General features: G+C 53.2%; 2 protein-coding genes across 3 annotated transcripts; one reads left to right on the top strand and one right to left on the bottom strand.

Moving 5' to 3' along the window:
* Positions 1-1,201: 1,201 nt before the first annotated feature.
* Positions 1,202-11,947, bottom strand: ZMAT2 (zinc finger matrin-type 2). The gene is made up of 6 exons (XM_048319508.1): positions 11,842-11,947; positions 7,967-8,060; positions 7,380-7,503; positions 6,273-6,346; positions 4,139-4,284; positions 1,202-2,654 (listed from the first exon to the last, which is right to left on the bottom strand). The coding sequence occupies exons 1-6, from the start codon at positions 11,857-11,859 to the stop codon at positions 2,511-2,513; spliced, it is 600 nt and encodes a 199-aa protein (XP_048175465.1). The 5' UTR covers positions 11,860-11,947; the 3' UTR covers positions 1,202-2,510.
* Positions 11,948-11,955: 8 nt separating this feature from the next.
* Positions 11,956-17,700, top strand: LOC125333559 (histidine--tRNA ligase, cytoplasmic-like). Of its 2 annotated transcripts, XM_048319505.1 has the most exons (12): positions 11,956-12,185; positions 12,275-12,394; positions 12,717-12,812; positions 13,599-13,724; positions 13,879-13,986; positions 14,428-14,526; positions 14,839-14,932; positions 15,070-15,197; positions 15,282-15,524; positions 16,215-16,331; positions 16,644-16,790; positions 17,011-17,700. In XM_048319505.1, exons 1-12 carry the CDS (start codon positions 11,979-11,981, stop codon positions 17,065-17,067), a joined length of 1,542 nt encoding a protein of 513 aa, XP_048175462.1. In that variant the 5' UTR covers positions 11,956-11,978; the 3' UTR covers positions 17,068-17,700. The 2 variants fall into 2 exon arrangements, with proteins under 2 accessions (XP_048175462.1, XP_048175463.1); XM_048319506.1 differs by lacking the exon at positions 16,215-16,331.
* Positions 17,701-17,785: the final 85 nt, after the last annotated feature.

Here is a 17,785-nt window from a genome sequence, read left to right as displayed (position 1 = left end):
ACCTCCAAGTAAAACCCCAAGTCCTGACCCATACGGGCACATCCAGCACCTTAAATTCAACATGGAGATGGTGAGTGCTAACAAAGAGTCATGGAGAACCACTGCTCCAGCACTGAGGGCTGAGAGCCAGGGGTTAACACCTCGCTAAGCAGCCGTGGGAGCAAAGAGTTAACATGGCTGGTACAGGGAATGTTATCTGTCTCTTCTCTAAATATTATTTCCTCCCATGAAACCAGCTTTTCATCCTTGGCTAGAGGCAGCTCCCGCTGCTGGGAATCCAGCAGGAGCTTGTATCTGCTGCCGCACACACCACTGCTCCCAGCAAGCTGCCGAGACAAAGAGCTGTGCTCCCCTGGCGCGAGCAGCCCCAGCACGGGGAGCTGGAGCTGGGGCTTTGGCCCCCAGGGTGCAGGTGGCCTCGGGATGGGCTTGGGGACAGGCTTTACACCAAAGAGGAATCTCATTAATGAAAGCACTGCACTGTGGAGGGATTTCCTCCCTTTCTTGCAGGGACCAGGAACAGCAGGCAGGGACGGGCAGGGCCAAGTGGCAGGAGGCCGTGCAAACCTCACCACCACCCCAGGAAGGTTTTTGTGAGGCTGCCCATTTCACACCTCACTGCTTGGGTGTGCCAGGATGGACAAGAACATCAGGATACACCGTGGGAAAACCAAGACAGCAGTCACTGGCTCCAAGGTCACAAGCTGGAAAAGATGGGGGCTGTGGGGCAGCCTCTGCCCCCTTCTCAGCAGCGCCAACTGAATGGCTGTGTTGAGGGGCTGGGTGTCTGCAAAGCTGGTGGCTGGAATAAAATGGCTGCTGTTAAATCTTCTCTGAAACATCCTAAACTTTTAATGTGTATGAAACCACGGCAGCATCCCTTTCGCACCCCGGAGGGCACAAAGGCGCGAGCGTCTCCGCTCTCCCATTCAGCCAGAGCCACGTGCTGCAGCCTGAACAGCGCTAGGAACGTGGCTGGAATGAAAGTTGCCCTCCCAGCCCGTGTGTTCAGAGAGCCGAAGTCAAAGGATTGCCAAGTTAAAAGGGTCAAACCTCCAAGGACAGCTGTATCTGACTGGCTATATATCATTTCAATAGCATCTTCAACGGGGATTATAATCTGAATTGAAGCGGAAAGACCTGAGGCAATGAAGCTGTCAGCAGGCTAAGATTAAGGAATTAAAACAGCAGCACAACATTACAGGATTTGTTCTAGATGTATTAGAAAGAGCAGGCTAAACACTGCAGCCTTCCCCAGGCTGGAAATTTCATACGAGCACGGAGAAGGGCAAGCACAAGGATTTCATCAATATACATAAAAAGAGAGAGGAGAGCGAGACAGAGCTACGAAAACCCAGCCATGCAAAATATAAATCCTAACTGCAGATGGAAATGAGTCACACAAGGTTTGACTGAGGTAAATAAAAGCAGAAATGAAGTGGATTTAGGGGGAGGCAGAGGTGAAAAGACACTGACAGCCAGTAGACAGGAAAAAAATGGCCCTTAATATACTAAGACTGGTAAAATCTGGAACACAGCCCAGCCTGTCTTGGACTGCCTGATGGGAAGCAAGGTCCCAGCCCTGAACTCCCTTCCCCATCCATATTCTTACACCCATCTCCAGAATTACTTTAAAAAGCTAAGAATGATGGCAGTGGCCTGCCTAGGGCAGCTGGGAGCTGAGCCAGGAGAGGAGGGCACACAGCTTGCCTCTGCCACCATTGGGGTCCCCAGAAGGCTACCCCAGCTTTGTGTTGCTGGGAGACACCAGCAGCTCTTCTCAGTGGGAAATAGAAGTTCTCAAAATAAAGAAGGCATCAAATTCCCACCAAAGGGCCAATTAAAACGTTCCATTTATTTCTGGCAAATTGTACACAACTTTCTTTCATTGGCTGTATCCTAGACCAGTCACGGGGAGGAATTTCTCCCCTACCTTAAACATACTGAAATTATGGGATCAAACACAAAGAAAATGAGGGAAGTCTCCCTTGCAGATAAAACACACAGGAAAGTTTCAGCAATCCAGACTCCATGCAGCCACCAGCTCTGCTCAGCACAAGCCATAAAGATGCACCTCTCACACTGCTTACTGTGGCACATTTCCTTCCATTATGAGCCTAAAAGCAACTGACTCCCTCCAGCATCTCAAACACAGCCTGGGTGACAAGTAGGGCCTGGTTGACAACTAGATTAGTCCTGAACCAGGCCAACTGTGCAGAATGGCTGCACTTTATTGACAAAAAAAATGTACCCAACAGAGCACTTCCCTGCACACACACGGCCACAGAGCAGCTGAGCAGCCAGATCTAGGACACAGAAGGAGAAGGGAAGCTAATGAGAGGCAGAGCTTGATCTGCAGCACAGGTAGAGCATGGAATTGCTTTTCAACTCTTCCAGCCAACTTCTACTGGGAGATTTACATACAAGTCCTCAATCAAGTCTTTGAAGTGTTATCCAGAGTTCCCTGGGTAAAAACAAGCTGTTTAGGAAAGAGGAGAGTCCGGAGCTGCTCAGTGGTTCTTTTTGGTTGAGCCAAAACCAGAGAAACCCATCACAGCTGCCATTTCATCATCCTCTTCAAAGGTCAGATCTTCCTCCGCCCGCCTCTTCTTCTCTCTCTGCTTCTCCTTCTTGTAGGCTTTGGCCTTCTCCTCCTGCAGCAAGGGACACAACAGCAAAACAGTTTGCACCTCCTGAGCTGAAGGAGTTTTGAGACACCAGGTACTGCACAGTTAACACAAATCCTGCCCACAGCTGCCAAGTTGTGCCTGAGGAAATAAACGAACAGCAGAAATCCTGGCCTGCAGTCTTCAAGGAGGAAGTTTACCAGTGAATCCAGACCACCCCATGTCCCAGGCCAAGAGCAGAGCCACACACACAAATAGACAAAAGGAAGCATTATGAAACTCTCTTCTGAGCAAACATCACAAGTTTTGCCTGGAATTAAGGCTGAGGCAAGAAGGAGCTGGTTTAAAAGCAGGAGGCCATTCCCTTGTCCAACGCTTCATGCCAGTGACTGTGATGCCTGTTGGCTCCCAGCCTGGCTGAGTGACAGCTGCTCACTGGAACAGAAGCCGAAGCTCTGAGCAGCTTTGAGGGGGGTTTTGGCATCAAAGAGTTTGCGCTGCTCTAATCAAAGTGTTTTGCTCTATGAGGATCATGAGCCCTGGAATGGAGCCAGGTTTGTACCGGGTGACACCGAAGGATGGCTTCAGCTCCCAACTTAGCAACTGCTCCCACCCTTCTCATCACCATCTGCTGTGCCACAGCTCCTGAACACAGCTGTGCCCTGGAGAAAGCTACACCAGGAGTTGCTGCTGATTTCCTTCTTGCCATCCATTGACTGGCAGCAGCTTTTCAACCCACAGCACTCCCTTTGCTACTGGGGCACCTCCCTCCTATCCCTTAAATGGATGGGGCTCAGCAGCACCACATCCTGCCTGAGAGCAGAGCACGGGGCTGCTCTGTGAGTACCCTAAAGAGCTCCCCTGTGGTGAAGCAAAGCTCAGGGCTTGGGCAGGGAGACTCCAACAGGCAGTGATTTATAACCTTGGGTTATGTCGCTGCTGATAGAGGAGAAGCAGCCATAGAAGCTTCTCAGCTGCCAGACCTTTGTTGGGTCTTCAATTAAACTTGATTTTTGTGTTTATTAACACCTAAGCCCCAGTTTTGAGAGAAATCTGCTTTTATTATCTCCTCACACATCTCCCACCACACCATACCACTCACAAAGCCCTTCTACACGTGGGGAGGCCACACAGAAGCAAGTGCCATGTGGAGGGGGATTCCAGCAATCCTAAGAACTGTGGAAGATAATGGATGAAGATGCAGACCTGCTACCAGACCACACAAGTTCCAACACAACCAGTGGGAGACAAAAAATGGGCTTATGCTGTTCTCAGTGGAAATCTGAACCATCAAAAGTTATCCTCACACAGAAAGAGGGGAAAAGCCTTTCCAGGGACAGCAATACAAACTTTTCAAAAGCAAAGAAACAAACCCCACTCATAGGAGCAGATGAGAAGCCCACGCTACCAAGAACAACACTTCTGAGGAACAAGACTAGGAAGCAGGGTTGATTTGGCCCCAAAACATGTTTCTGGGGAGCTTTGCTTCCTCAGTTGTTGCCCAGACTCACCTCCTCACGGAGTTCCTTCATCCTCTCCTCAAAGTCATAGTCCTTCTGCTTCTCCTCCATCTTCTTCTTGTTCACCTCAAAGCGTTTCTTCACCTGGTCCAGCGTGGAACGCTCCACCCGCATGGACATGCCCAGATTCCTCTGGTCTGGAGAACAGCAGTGGAATCAGCAGTGCTCAGCAACACTTCAGTGCTCTGCACAAAGCCTCCATCCCTGATCCCAATTTAAACATCACAGCACCATCTTCCTGCCTGTCATCCATCCCCTCAAAGCAGCTTCCAGGGCCAGACTAAGGATTTCTTAGGTGGGAGAGGTGGGCTTTAGGGGCATACCATAACCCATACAAGAGGGCCACAACAATCCAAAGACTGCTTGTAACAAGAACACAGACTATTCTTTAAAGGTTCCTTATTTGGATCCTCCCTGTCATGTTGGTGCTCTGATGTTTCAGGAAATCTTGGACCAGTGGAATAAAAAAGGGTTGGAGTGTTGAAAAAGGAGCCAGAATAAAACTGACAGGCTGGCATCTCTCAGCTGTGGGTGATGCTAAACAAGACATGAGTGGCACTCAGAGATCCTGATTACACAGGACATTCCTAGCTAAAGCAGAGAATACAAAGTCAGGCCTCTGATTCAGTAGCTCTTTAGAGCAGATTCACAGTTTTTCACTTGTGGGTAAGCCTGTGCTGATGGGGCCACCCCCAGAAATGTCTCCAACCCACATTCCTGAGTGGATCCAAACAGCCTGTTCACTCCAGCAGCCGTGCACAGGTTTGTCCGAGGGATGCAGCAACACTTGGAAGATTAAACTACACACCAGAAATTAGTAAAAGGGCTGCCAAGAACAAGCAGGTTTGAGCCAGATTTATGGGCTGGTTTAAAAGTTCCCAGACACACTCATACTAAGGTACTGTGCAATCAGCCACTTTCCAACCCCAGCTCAACCCTGCATCTCATGCCCATCCACACAGCCATGCCAGGATTTTTGATTCCAGATTCTCTCAAATGAACTTCTTGCTAATCTCCCAGCAAGGCATGTCAAACAAGGCACGTCAGCACCTTCCCCCCATTCACATAAAAGCATACGTTATTACAACACCGTGTTTTCTTTTCTGAGCTACAGAAAACCAGTCCTCAGGTTTCTTCTGAACCTCCTATTCTCAAACAGCCCCATGTGCAAGTCTGGAGCACACTCATCCCTGCCTACTTGTAAAGGGGTCATTTTCTGACTTCTACAAGGAGCCAAAAACACCTTCATGAGCAGGAGCAAAGTGTGTCAGTTTGTCCTGCTGCTCCTTTACTTTCTGTACATTCCCCACTCTCCGAACATGTCAAGAAGCAATACCCACAGTCAGGTCAATGAGAGTATAGCCCTCTTTTCCAGGTTAAACACATTACGGGAACGGACTGATAAACTGGGAGTTCTTTCCCCTTGTCCTTATCTTGACTTAACTGCATCATCACAAAGTGGAGACAAGAAGAAGAGTGAGGTACAGGACACCACCACCACCACACTGCTGGACACAGCTCCAGGGTCAAACTGCCCCACTCCTGCCTTCACTCATCCTCTGCCTCCATCCTCACAAGGCCTGATCCATACTCTGGAGCTCAGGCACCAGCCAGTTCTGAGCTTTATACTCAATATCTAGAAAGAGAAGTTTCTGACCCAAAAATGGGCCAGTCCCAGACCTTTTACTTATCTAAGTACTTCTTTACAGTTTCAGTGCTGTAAAAAGCCTCTCTCCAGATTTACAGAGGAGACATCATGATTTGTGGGGTGGACTAGATGACCTCTGAGGGTTCCTTCCAACCCAAACTATTCCAGGATTTGCTGACCCTGGGTTTCTCACAGCATGAGAAAACATCACATGATGGGTGGGGAAAATATGTCCACCAACCAGAGTACACCAACCAGTGTTTCTGCTGGGCTTATTCCACAAAAGTGGTCCAGCACTCTGGAAGGTGTCAGGAGATCAGGGCAGCACCTCCACAGCTCTCATAACGAGCTTCTGCATCCTGATCTCCTAAGCTCCCTGATCCATGGATAAGTGTTCAGCCCTCAGACATGGGTGACAAAAGGAACAGTCCCTCCAACTCAACCAACCCTCCAATGAGGCAAAGAAATGGTCCTTACGTTTTTTGCCATTGATGTGATCCAAGAAGTTAATGGAATCTTTCACCACGCAGTCACATACATTACAGTAATACCTGTCAGGAGAGACAGGAAAAATGAACCCCAAAGTATGAGACAAAGCTCAACCCACAGAACAGCTGCCTGAGACAATCTGAATGTCACCTGGACACTTCTCCAAGACAAGAGGGCCCCAGTGAGGACACACCCCGATGGACAGGGCTGCCATGGAGGTACCAACCCTTATGCTGATGCCCCTCTGATATGATAGAAATCAAATTCTGAGCTGCTCTGCAAGATACCAGCCACAGCATCTTCCCCTTCCAGTCACACCCCACTGGGTGGGATGGACTTTGTGACACAGCCTGCCCTCCCCCAAGGCAGGGTTGGCCACTAGCCCAGGTTTCCATGCCACAGCCTCTCACCTGGCTGCAAGGTAAGCGCTACCATCCCTATCACCTCACAGAGCAAGTCCCTGATGAGCACAGTAGTGCTTTCTGCCCATCTTAAGAGCTGCTGCAGAAGTCCAGCCAGGGCCTGAACTGCCATCCTTGGATGCTGTCCAGGGCCGCACATCTCCCTGGCACTACTGCCCAGGGAGACACTAACAGACTCATTCCTGAGGTAACACAAACTCAACACATTCTTTTCACGCTCTTGATGGCTTAAGGTGAGCTCAGAACCCTTTCAGACTGTGGTGGAACACGATCCACACAAACAGTGGCCCAACACCATTCCTAAGAACAGTTGTCTGGATGTTTTTCCCATTCCTGGTGCACAGAAATCCAAATTAGCAGCAGTCCTGGTCTCAGTGCAAGCAGGCCTGGCTAAAGAAACCCAAGCAGGCAGCAGAGATCTGCCTCTGTTGGTCCTACAGGTGGGCAACACTGACACCAAGGAATAATGTCCAAAGGGGCTCAGCCTGCTGGGTGTCTTCCATATGTTACCCCAGGAGACACAATTTAGATGTAGAAAAATGCAGCCCCACCATCCCAGGCTCCAAATAGAAAAGGACACCAGCTCCTGGTGCCCTGTGAGGGGTCCCTGCTGTGTCATAGCTTCCCAGTCTAACCAGCATGACTCTGAGACTTCAACAAGACCACAGCCTACCCTCCCATCTCTGACTGAGGGGTAGTTTTGGTGATGACAATGGTTTTCCCCAGCTTGGATTCCAGGTCCACTTTGTAGTCTCGGTGCCGCAGAAGTTCCCTTTTGACGGGCTGAGCGGGTTTGCCTAAAACACAAACAAAAGGTCAAGCTTGACATGCTGGATTTCATGTTCCCCTTGGTGAAGAGGGGCCTGCTGGGTAATTGGGACTGCCTAATTCATGCAGAAAATGCACCTTTGTTTTTAAATCAGTAAAGGATATAATTTCCTGCTCACTGTTTCCTGGTTCCTATTAGAATCAGGTACATCTCTGAGGTATCTCCAGCTCTGACCTGAGTCATATTCTGAGATCTCCTTGTTCCCAGCAGCTGATTGTTCCCCTCCTTCCCCAAAGAAGAGTCAGCCCCTGGAAAAATTCTCACTAATTTCTTTTGTCAAAAAATTATACTCAGTGGCAAACACAGGAGTAAGGATAGGAGCAAGCCAGCTCTTTCCCTTCGGGATTTGACTTCTCACGGCTCTCTCCCTCCCAAACTCCAGGGGTTTGGGAGCCTCACTGCCAATCCAGCACAGCCAGCACACTACTCACCATCTTTCTTTTCTCTCTCCTCCGTGAGCCGCTTCTCTGCGAGTTTCTCATATTCATCCTTGTCCCACTTCCGGCGGAAGTCCAGGTTCTTGGTCTGGGAGGGAAACAAAGTTCATTAACATTTGTTATACAGTCTGATCACCTCTGAGGGGGTAAAGAGGTGGAATCACTTGGCCTGTGAGGTCAGTGCAGTAAATTAGGAGAATTATATTATATCCCCACGTTCTCTGTCTTCCATCTAGGAATTATGGATGTGGTTTAAGATAATCACTCTCAGCATGCCTCTAGCTACTACTAGAATAATTTCAGAGCACTGAAAGAAGAAATGAGTTAATCTTAACAACTCCTGAGATGATCATCCAGGCTTTTGCCTTGAAAAGCAGACTCGAATGGGATTGAAACAGCTTGATCTAAGGCCTGGGAAGCATCCCCCGACAAACACAGCAGTAGGATTACACCTCCTTCCAGAAGTCAAAAGAACCCAAGTTGCAATGTCAGACAAAGAAGCTGTAAAACACAGCCTGAGCTATAGAGTTTGATTACACTGCAGGAGCAGGGAAGGCTGTGCCTGTCTGCTCTCAGCAGTGTGTTACAGGCAGCAAAGTGCCGAGTTTGCCATGAAATCACAGGCACCAGTGTGGGATTTCCAAGCGAGCACATGTACAAGCAAACCAGAACAAGCTCTGAAACCCTGTCTGTCAAGGCAGGGCTTGGAGGTACCAGGGAAGCACCTGTACAAAATCCACAGGTTTTGCTGTCCTGCTCCTGCAGCTTCACACAGGGAAGGGCAGAAACACCTCCAAGGCATGCCGGCCCTTTGGGAGCTCCACAGAACTATCTGGCAGGGACAGGAACTTTAATAGAATCCTGGAATGATTTGGGTTGAAGGGACCTTAAAGATCATCTTGTTCCACACCCCCTGCCATGGGCAGGGACACTTTCCACTATCCCAGGCTGCTCCAAGCCCCATCCAACCTGGCCTTGAACACTTCCAGGGATGGGGCAGCCCCAGCTGCTCTGGGCAACCTGTGCCAGGGCCTGCCCACCCTCCCAGGGAACAATTCCTTCCCAATCTCCCATCCAGCCCTGCCCTCTGGCACTGGGAAGCCATTCCCCCTTGTCCTGTCATTCCATGCCCTTGTTCAAAGTCCTTTTCCAGCTCACTTGGAGCCCCTTTAGGCACTAGAAGGGGCTCCAAGGTCTCCCTGGACAGAGACTGGTGTTCAGTCTTCCCCAGGCTGAACACCCCCAGTCTCCATAGCAGCCCTTGGAGCATATCCATGGCCTCCTCTGGGCTCACTCCAACAGGTCCATGTCTTTCCTGTGCTGGGGCCCTGGAGCTGGACACAGCATGTGCATGAAGATAGGCTGAATTCAGGTGAAGCTGGCATTGAAGAATACAAAGACTACTTTTTTGGGTGGCTTTTCACCCAGTCCCCAATGCAGAGGGCAGAAGTGATTGGGCAAGAAGTCCTATTCCACTCACATCCACTCTGACCAAACCAGTTCAAGCTCTTCCCAGCGTTTGCCCCATCTGCAGCTCAGGCCCCTGCACTCAGGATCAGTCACGGTTCCACTCAGCCACTTCCTGAATTTCCTGAGCAGATAACTCCCCTTTGGATAGAGCTGCATTTCCCTCAGCACGGCAGGGAGAGCCTCTCAGTTTCACATTAAAGAAAGGACAAGATGTATTTAAAAACACCTCCGGGAGAGAAGGACCCCCCCCACACCCCACCGCCTTCTCCGTTCAGCCAAATCGAGAATCCAATCACAATCCAAAGGACACAAATCCCATTTGGAGCTACAGCAGCAGCACAGCCATTTAAAGTTCTCTCCTCTGGCAATCCTTCAAATGGAATGAACAACTACTGATAGGGATGAAAATGCCTTGGGGAGGCGTAGAAAAATTCTCATTTATTCCCAGAGCTTCTTAAGCACTTTAAGGATGTCGTAACAGGTTTTATTAACCACCCTGAGCAAAAGAAAAGAAAATATCACTGAGTGTAAATTAACGTTTGGGGGTATTTTCCAGACTCTCCTGCATGCCAGGCATTATCACAAATCGTAGCTGGTGGGAGCCTGCAGAGGGGGAGGTTTATTAGCTGCTTCTCTCTCCTGTTGTAATAAAAGGAAAAGAGTCTTTTGCAGCTCTTTTACCAATCTGCCTCATCCAGGCGTGGGGAAAGAAATTAAACTAAACTGCGTGACAAAATCTTGGTTGGACAATATTTGAAGGGATGTTTCTGAATTGCTCTGGTGGAAGCAGTGGGGCTGCAAGCCCCAAAATCTTTATTTCAGAGCTGGTTTTGGGTGACAAGCCTCCTGTTCCCTCTGGAGAGGGACACCAATGATCTGCCCAGTATCAGCAGCAAAGCCTATTAAATGATACAGGAGTCTCCAGCTGGGTTCAATCCAACAGGAATTCTCAGCTGGCAATAAACCACAGGCTCCACCTCCTTCACGGGCAGACATCCTGCTCCTGACCTCCCCCAGCACTGCTCACTTCATGGAATGAATCCTGGAATGGTTTGGATTAGAAGGAACCTTGAAGATCATCCAGTCCCACCCCCCTGTCAAGGGTAGGGACACCTTTCACTATCCCAGTTTGCTCCAAGCCCCATTCAACCTGGCCTTGAACGTTTCCAGGGCTGGGGCAGCCACAGCTTCTCTGGGCAGTGCCAGTGCCTCACTTCTCAGTAAATGGCCTCAAGGAAGGAAAGATGGGCCAAAACCCCTCAAAAACACAGTCCCCGTGCTGCTGACAGCTTTGGGATGTCACTGGAGGTGTTCAAACAGCCTGGCTCTCCAGTCAGGCAGTGTCTACCTTACCCATCCCATTTTAGCATTCACAGAATCACTGAGGTTGAAAAAGACCTCCAAGAACATCAAGTCCAAGCTGCGACAGATCCCCACCTTGTGACTCAGCCCAGAGCACTGAGTGACACATCCAGTCATTCCTTAAACACCTCCAGGGATAGTGATTCCAGCACCTCCCTGGACAGCCCCTTCCAATGCTGGACAACGCTTTCTGGGAAAAAACTCCTCCTGATTTCCAACCTAAACCTCCCCTAGTGCAACTTTTGAGGCTGTTTCCTCTCATCCTGTCACTGGTTGCCTGGGAGCAGAGCCCGACCCCCACCTAGCTGCACCTTCCTGTCAGGGAGTTGCAGAGAGAGGTTTCTCCACCAGGACAGGAAAAAGACAACCCTTTCCCTGGGGAGGGAAGGGAAGGAGCCACCTCCATGAGCCATCGCCCAGCCCCTGGGGATTGGTGGGGTCTCTCCCAGGGGGCTGGAGGTGGGTGGGCATCTCCACCCCGGGGGCTGAGGCAGCTCAGTCTCCTCATGCCCCCTGGCTGGGACAGGCGGAGGTCTGGTCCTAGGATGGGAGGATCAGAGAACCGCTGCGATTTGAAAAAGTCCTCTGAGATCATCGAGTCCAACCTATGACCCAACACCACCGTGTCAACTAGACCAGGGCGCTGAGTGCCACGTTCCGCCGTGTCTCGAACACCTCCAGGGATGGCGACTCCACGACTTCGCTGGTGGGCGGGATCGCCGTGGGACCACCCCACTTCCAGCCCTGAAGGTATCGGGGCCTCTCAGGGGAACCCAAACCTCCCACCGCCCACTCACAGAGGTGTAAAGAGCAGGGATGAGCCCCCTCCCACCCCACACACACACACTTGCCCACCGCGGCACCCCCGGCCCCGCCACATCCCTCATCCCGCGGCCTGGCAGCGGCTCCGAGCGCGGCGCGGCCCTGCCCCCGGCCCTGCCAAGCCCGGGAGGAGCAGCGGGGGCGGCCGAGCGGCCGGCAGCCCACACTCCGTGGACAGCCCCGACCCGGAGGACAGCCCCGGCAGCAGCACCTACCCCGCTGCCCGACGCCATGGCGAGCTCAGGGCACAGCACCGGGAACTGTCGCGCGGCGCCGTAAAGCGCGGACGCCCGCCCGGTCACGTGCCCCGCCGCCGTCACGTGCGCGCGCTCCCGGTGTCCCGGTGCCGGCCATGCTGCGGCTCGGGCCCATCGCCGCCGCCGCCCGCCGGCTACCGGCGGGGCCCCGCCCCGGGCCGCTGTGCCTCGCTGGGAGCCGGGGCAGCTTCGCCCGGTCCTGGCCGCCGGCCGGTGACCGCGGACCCCTATTCCGGCAGGTGCGGGCGGCGGCGGCGGCGGCGGCGGGCGGCGAGCGGGTGCGGGTGCTGAAGACGCCCAAGGTAAGGGCGGGAAGCGGGGGCGGCGCCGGTGCTGTACCGCGTGTTCCCCCGCTCCCTCGCCGCTGACGGCCGCTCTCTGTCCCGGGCAGGGCACCCGCGACCACCCACCGGCGCAGACGGCGCTCCGTGACCGGCTCCTGAGCGCCGTGGTGTCGTGCTTCAAGCGGCACGGGGCGGCCGCCATCGACACCCCCGTGCTCGAGCTGCGGGTGAGGCGCGGCAGGAACTCTCTTCCCCCTTGGTGTGGGATGGGGACCCGCCCCAGGGGCTGTGGGTCCCCCTCTGTTCCCTCCTATGGGACTGGGGAGCACCCCCTTCCCCCGGGCCCTCAGGGCAGGTTTGGGGGCTCTCCCTGTGTGGGGCATGGCCAGGTGGACATTCACTCTCGGTTCTCCTTTTAGGGGGCACGGGGAGGTGGACTCAGGTCCGAGGGGGCTGGAGGGGGGATGTGTGTAATGCCCGGTTCGTGGGTCTCAGGGGACCCTTCACCCCAGAGCCCCCCGGGTCACCAGCCCCTTTGCCCCTCCCCAGGAGACGCTGATGGGGAAGTATGGGGAGGACACGAAGCTCATCTACGAGCTGCAGGACCAGGGAGGGGAGCTGCTGGCCCTGCGCTATGACCTCACCGTATCCTGTGCTCCCAAGGGGATGGTGGCACCCTGAGGGGATGGTAGCAGACCAAAGGAGTGGTCACGTCTGCCTTGAGGGATCCCTCTTGCCCTGGCCTGCCTGCAGGGTCCATTGGAGCGATGGCAGCCCCCTTGGCCATCCCATCTGGTCTGGCTGCCATTGTCCTGACCACACCATCCCTCAGCCAGGCCAGGACCCACAGCAAAGTCCCTTCATGCTGTGGACATGCACCAGTATGCTCCACTGTACTGGTTTTATCTCCTCCCAGTTACAGTCCCCACCGCTGCTGTGGCCATCCCACCTTGCCAGAGCCACCTGGAAAGGTATTTGCTGCAGGTGTCTATCCCAGGCCTTCTCAACCTCCACATCTCTTTCCTTCAATGTCCATATGGCTGTGCCACACGTTGAAGTCCCCCTGATCACACTGTGAGAGGGTGGAACTATGAGAGAGGGTCCTTGTGCGTGTGATGTTGTCATACTGTGGGTCTGAAGGAGGAAATGGAGCTGTCCCAGTGTTGAAGGAGCTCCGGTGGTTCACTGGACTCATCCTCAGCCAGGGGAAGGATCTCCCCAGAGGCCGTAGAGTTAGAGAATATTACGAGTTGGAAGGGATCCACAAGAATCACCAAAGTCTAACTCATGACCCTGCACAGGACACCCCAAGAATCTCACCATGATTGTGAAAAAAATTGGGAAGCGGCTGGCAAAGGGAAGGGGAGATGGGAGGCTTTGAGGCTCAGCTTCTACAGTCCCACGTTCCCATCCTTAACTCCTCGGGCCCAGGTGCCCTTTGCTCGCTATCTGGCGATGAACAAGGTCACCAACATGAAGCGCTACCACGTCGCCAAGGTGTACAGGAGGGACAACCCAGCCACAACCCGGGGCCGCTACCGCGAGTTCTACCAGTGCGTGAGTGTTGTGGTGGCCAGTGCTGCCACCAAGGCCACAAAGCCTGCAGGGTTTTCCCGGCTGGAGTGCCTCCAGCTGCTGCAGAGCAGCAGGGTGTGCCTGGCCAAAGCCCCTCAGCTCTGCCAGGAGCTACCATCACTTCTTCTGTTCCCAGGACTTTGACATTGCCGGGCAGTTTGACCCGATGATTCCCGATGCTGAGTGCCTGAAGATCCTGCACGAGATCCTGAGTGACCTGCAGCTTGGGGACTTCATCATCAAGGTGAGATTGGGGGGGGGTCTCTGTGCCAGGGTGGGAAGCAGTGGTCATTGTCCTGTGGTTTTACACAGGAGTACCTGTGCCCGCTCTAAGGCCTGACCCAGAAGTTCATCCCACCTCTCTGCCTCTTCATGGTGTATATGCAAAGGCTGGGCCTCAGCTTGGACATGCCTTGAGCTGGGAATACCAGGAGTTTTCCTGAGGCTGCAGTCAGCAGAGTTCTCTCCAGGACTAATGAGAGTCCCCTGCAAAATTCCAGCAGCTGACTAGATCCATAGAGTCACAGGATGGTTTTCATATCTGCACACCTTCTCTTCCCATGGAATTTGGGTGCTGGGGAAAAGGCACGAGGAAATGCCAACAGCAGCAGCTTCCCTCACACTGGGACAAAAGGAATGACATCAGGGGCTGCCTGCAAGGTAAGCGTGCCTCTCCCTCCCCCAGGTCAACGACCGTCGGATTTTGAATGGTGTGTTTGCTGTCTGTGGTGTTCCAGAGAGCAAGTTCATACCTGCCTGCTCCACCGTGGACAAGCTGGACAAGGTCAGCACTGGGCTCGTGGGAAGACACTTCTGGTCTTGGGGTGGGTGTCTTAGGCTGGGCAGTGTTGTGGCTGTTCCTGTTGCAAAGAGTTTCACAGGAGCTAAGATGGTGTTGTGTAAAGGATTTGAGGAGTTCTTGGGCCTGGTTAAGAATAAAGCCTGGTGACATGTTAAAAATTCCTGTGAGAGACAGAGGCATGATTAGTGAGATTGCTGACTGTTGTTCCACACAAGTTGTGCACATGTGGGCTGATGGAGGCAGTGGGTGGGGAGAACGTCCTGCAGCGATGGATGCCCTTCTCTCCCCTCCCAGGTGCCATGGGAAGAAGTGAGGAGCGAGATGGTGGGAGAGAAGGGGCTCTCTCCCGAGGCTGCGGATCGCATTGGGGAGTATGTCCAGCTCCATGGTGAGCACCACGGGCTCGTGCCCTTGGCCTTGTTCTGGGCTGGGGATGGAAGGTGCAGGGCACACGCCCGGCTGGCCGGGGCTGCCCCGGCGGGTGCTGCTGCCCTGACGCTCCTGAGGCATGGCTGGTCCCCACAGGTGGGCTGGACCTGGTTGAGCGTCTTCTCCAGGACCCAAAGCTGTCCCAGAACAAGCTGGCCAAGGAGGGGCTGGGGGACATGAAGCTGCTCTTTGAGTACCTGACCTTGTTTGGCATCACAGAGAAGGTGAGGAGGTGTGGGGGCAGGAGGGGGTGCTGCCCTCGTGGGTCCTTGAGCACCCAGTGACGGGGCCTCCCTTGTGCCCTGCAGATCTCCTTTGACCTGAGCCTGGCACGGGGCCTGGACTATTACACGGGGGTGATCTTTGAGGCTGTGCTGCTGCATCAGGAGAACGAGCACGTGGAGGAGGCGGTCAGCGTTGGGAGCGTGGCCGGAGGCGGCCGCTATGACGGGCTGGTGGGGATGTTTGATCCCAAGGGCCGGAAGGTGCCCTGTGTGGGGGTCAGCATTGGGATCGAGCGGATCTTCTCCATCCTGGAACAGAGACTCGAGGTAGGTGATGCAGGCAGTGCATTGGGGAAGGCTCTAGGAAGCAAAATACTGTTTATTAGAAGTCTCCAGCTCCACAGTGCTCAAGGGGAAATAATTTTGGGGGAGAGGGTGGCTCCTCCCATGCCTAAATGTCCATGCACATAAGACAGAATCCTTTTCTGCAGCCCATCAGGATGCAGGCGTGGGGAGCTGAGGGCAGCATTCCTAGGAGATGTCAAGGAAATGTTAGAGGCAGTCCTGGCTCTGAGCTTGTTCCCCAGTCACTTTGTTCTTGTGTCTTGCCTCTGAAGTTTTCTGTCCTGGGGATTCTGAGGCAATGAATTTGGTAACAGCTGTGAACTCACTCTAATAAACCCCAGGAAAGCTTCTGTGGAAATCCATCATTCTGTGTTTGGTTCCAAGCTTGTGATTCCTAGCAAGTGAAACTGAGGTTATGTGTTTATACCTGAAGAATCAAAGGAGACATTGGAAAGCTGTCCTGGTCCCATCCAGGAGGGTGGCTAGGGTCCCCTAGGAACAGCAGCGCACAATTAAGTAGTGTGACACAATGCAGAATCTCTGGGGGGCTCATTAGTGGTGCCCAGGTTGTCACTGACTGAGTGAAGGTCTGGAGATAGATGAGGTGAGGTGTTGCAAGCTGCAGTTTATCACAGAGTCACTCCCATGAGCACCCCATGTCTGTCCCTCCAGGCTTCTGGGGAGAAACTTCGAACAACTGAGACACAAGTGCTGGTGGCTACACCACAGAAACACTTGCTTCCTGTCAGACTGAAGCTCATCTCCGAGCTGTGGGATGCAGGGATCAAGGTAAAGGAAGGACTTGGGCTTGGCAGTGTCACAGGTGAGGGAGGGAGAGCCTGAAGGGAGCTGTAGTACAGCAAGACCAACTCCATTAGTTGTGTGTCTCTCCAAGATCTCGGCCTGTCTGAGACTACAGAGTCATTTGGGTTGAAAAAGACCTCCAAGATCAAGTCCAACCTTCAGATCTAGGCAGGCAGAGAAGAACAGCCCAGAGCAGTAAAGGCATCTGATTGCTGCAGGGTTTGGTATTGGTACTTTACTGCAGTATTTGTCAGAATGAAGTTGGGGTAGTGATTCACCCTTCCCACTCCCTCCTAGGCAGAGATGCTGTATAAGAAGGATCCTAAATTGCTGAAGCAGCTGCAATATTGTGAGGACACAGGGATCCCCCTTGCTGCCATTGTGGGAGAGCAGGAGCTGGCAGACGGAGTTGTCAAGCTGCGAGATGTTGCAACAAGAGAGCAGGTGAGAATGCCTTTTTACATCAGGTTTTAAAGTACTTCCAAACTCTGGAGATCACTGAAGCGCTCTGGGCTTTCCCTCAGCATTCCTTTGGGAGGCCATAGTACAGATCTGTTGGGTGACTCCAGAAAACCAGTCACAAACTGCATTAGTATCTTCACTTAGTCCTTAAACTGTGCTCTTCTCTAATGCTGCTACCTCCCCCTCTCTGTTTGCTTTGTAGGTTGATATCCCCAGAGAAAAGCTTATTGATGAGATCCGGAGAAGGCTGGAGCCCTGAGGACTTCTCTGGCCGGAGCTGCTTGGCTGAACTGCTGTACAACTGGAACCCTCCTCCAGCACCCTTAGCCATTCGCTGCCCGCTGTGGTCTGGGTAGCATCCACTAGCCTAAGGCCCATTGCCTCAGCTAAGGCAGTGAGAACAGAGGAGTAAGAGGGTTTTAAAAGCTATGGACGGTGCAGTCACCAGCTTAACCTTCTGGTTAGCTTCTCTGAAGGACGGGTCAAGTTTGTGTGTTCCTAGTACTGCAGTCCCTGTACCTGTACAGCCACTTCCATCACTGCAGGTGGTGGTGGCACAGGCACAGATGGATGTGGTGCAGCTCAAGCAGCATCAGGCAGAACTCCAGATTTGGGAGGGCGAATCCGTGGTGTGTTGGGCACCTGCAAGCTCAGGACATGTGGCCAGAGGGGCAGTGGAAGGCCACCCCCGCCCCTATTTGGGTTTCGGGGACCGGTCCCAATCCACAGCCGGGCGGGCGCGGAGCTGCGGGACTACCCTGGAGGAAGCACCTGTCCCATCACCGAGGGCACAGCGAGCGGCTGGAGCAGCTGCGCAGGCAGGGGCGCGCGTGGAGAAATTGTATTTTTATATTAAAAAAAAAAAAATACAACAAAACAACAATAAACCCAACCCGCACCCTCGGACTTCTATTTCCCCGCGGTGGCGGCGCTGCGCATGCGCGGCCCTCGGCCCGCGGCGGCGTGTGGGCGCGGCG

This window comes from Corvus hawaiiensis, chromosome 15 (genome assembly GCF_020740725.1).
Source record: "Corvus hawaiiensis isolate bCorHaw1 chromosome 15, bCorHaw1.pri.cur, whole genome shotgun sequence".
NCBI lineage: Eukaryota > Metazoa > Chordata > Aves > Passeriformes > Corvidae > Corvus > Corvus hawaiiensis.
Note: the sequence above shows the minus strand (reverse complement) of the source record. Positions and strands in the feature narration are given on the sequence as shown.

Bases quoted from the DNA above. Each gene is read 5' to 3' on its own strand.
- LOC125333559 (XM_048319505.1), top strand. From the start codon at position 11,979: ATGCTGCGGCTCGGGCCCATCGCCGCCGCCGCCCGCCGGCTACCGGCG. The intron at 12,186-12,274 runs GTAAGGGCGGGA...TGTCCCGGGCAG, and splicing joins GGGTGCTGAAGACGCCCAAG to GGCACCCGCGACCACCCACC. The intron at 14,527-14,838 runs GTCAGCACTGGG...CTCCCCTCCCAG, and splicing joins CCGTGGACAAGCTGGACAAG to GTGCCATGGGAAGAAGTGAG.
- ZMAT2 (XM_048319508.1), bottom strand. The intron at 7,504-7,966 runs GTGAGTAGTGTG...TTTGTGTTTTAG, and splicing joins GGAGAGAGAAAAGAAAGATG to GCAAACCCGCTCAGCCCGTC. The intron at 4,285-6,272 runs GTAAGGACCATT...GCTGTTCTCCAG, and splicing joins TCACATCAATGGCAAAAAAC to ACCAGAGGAATCTGGGCATG.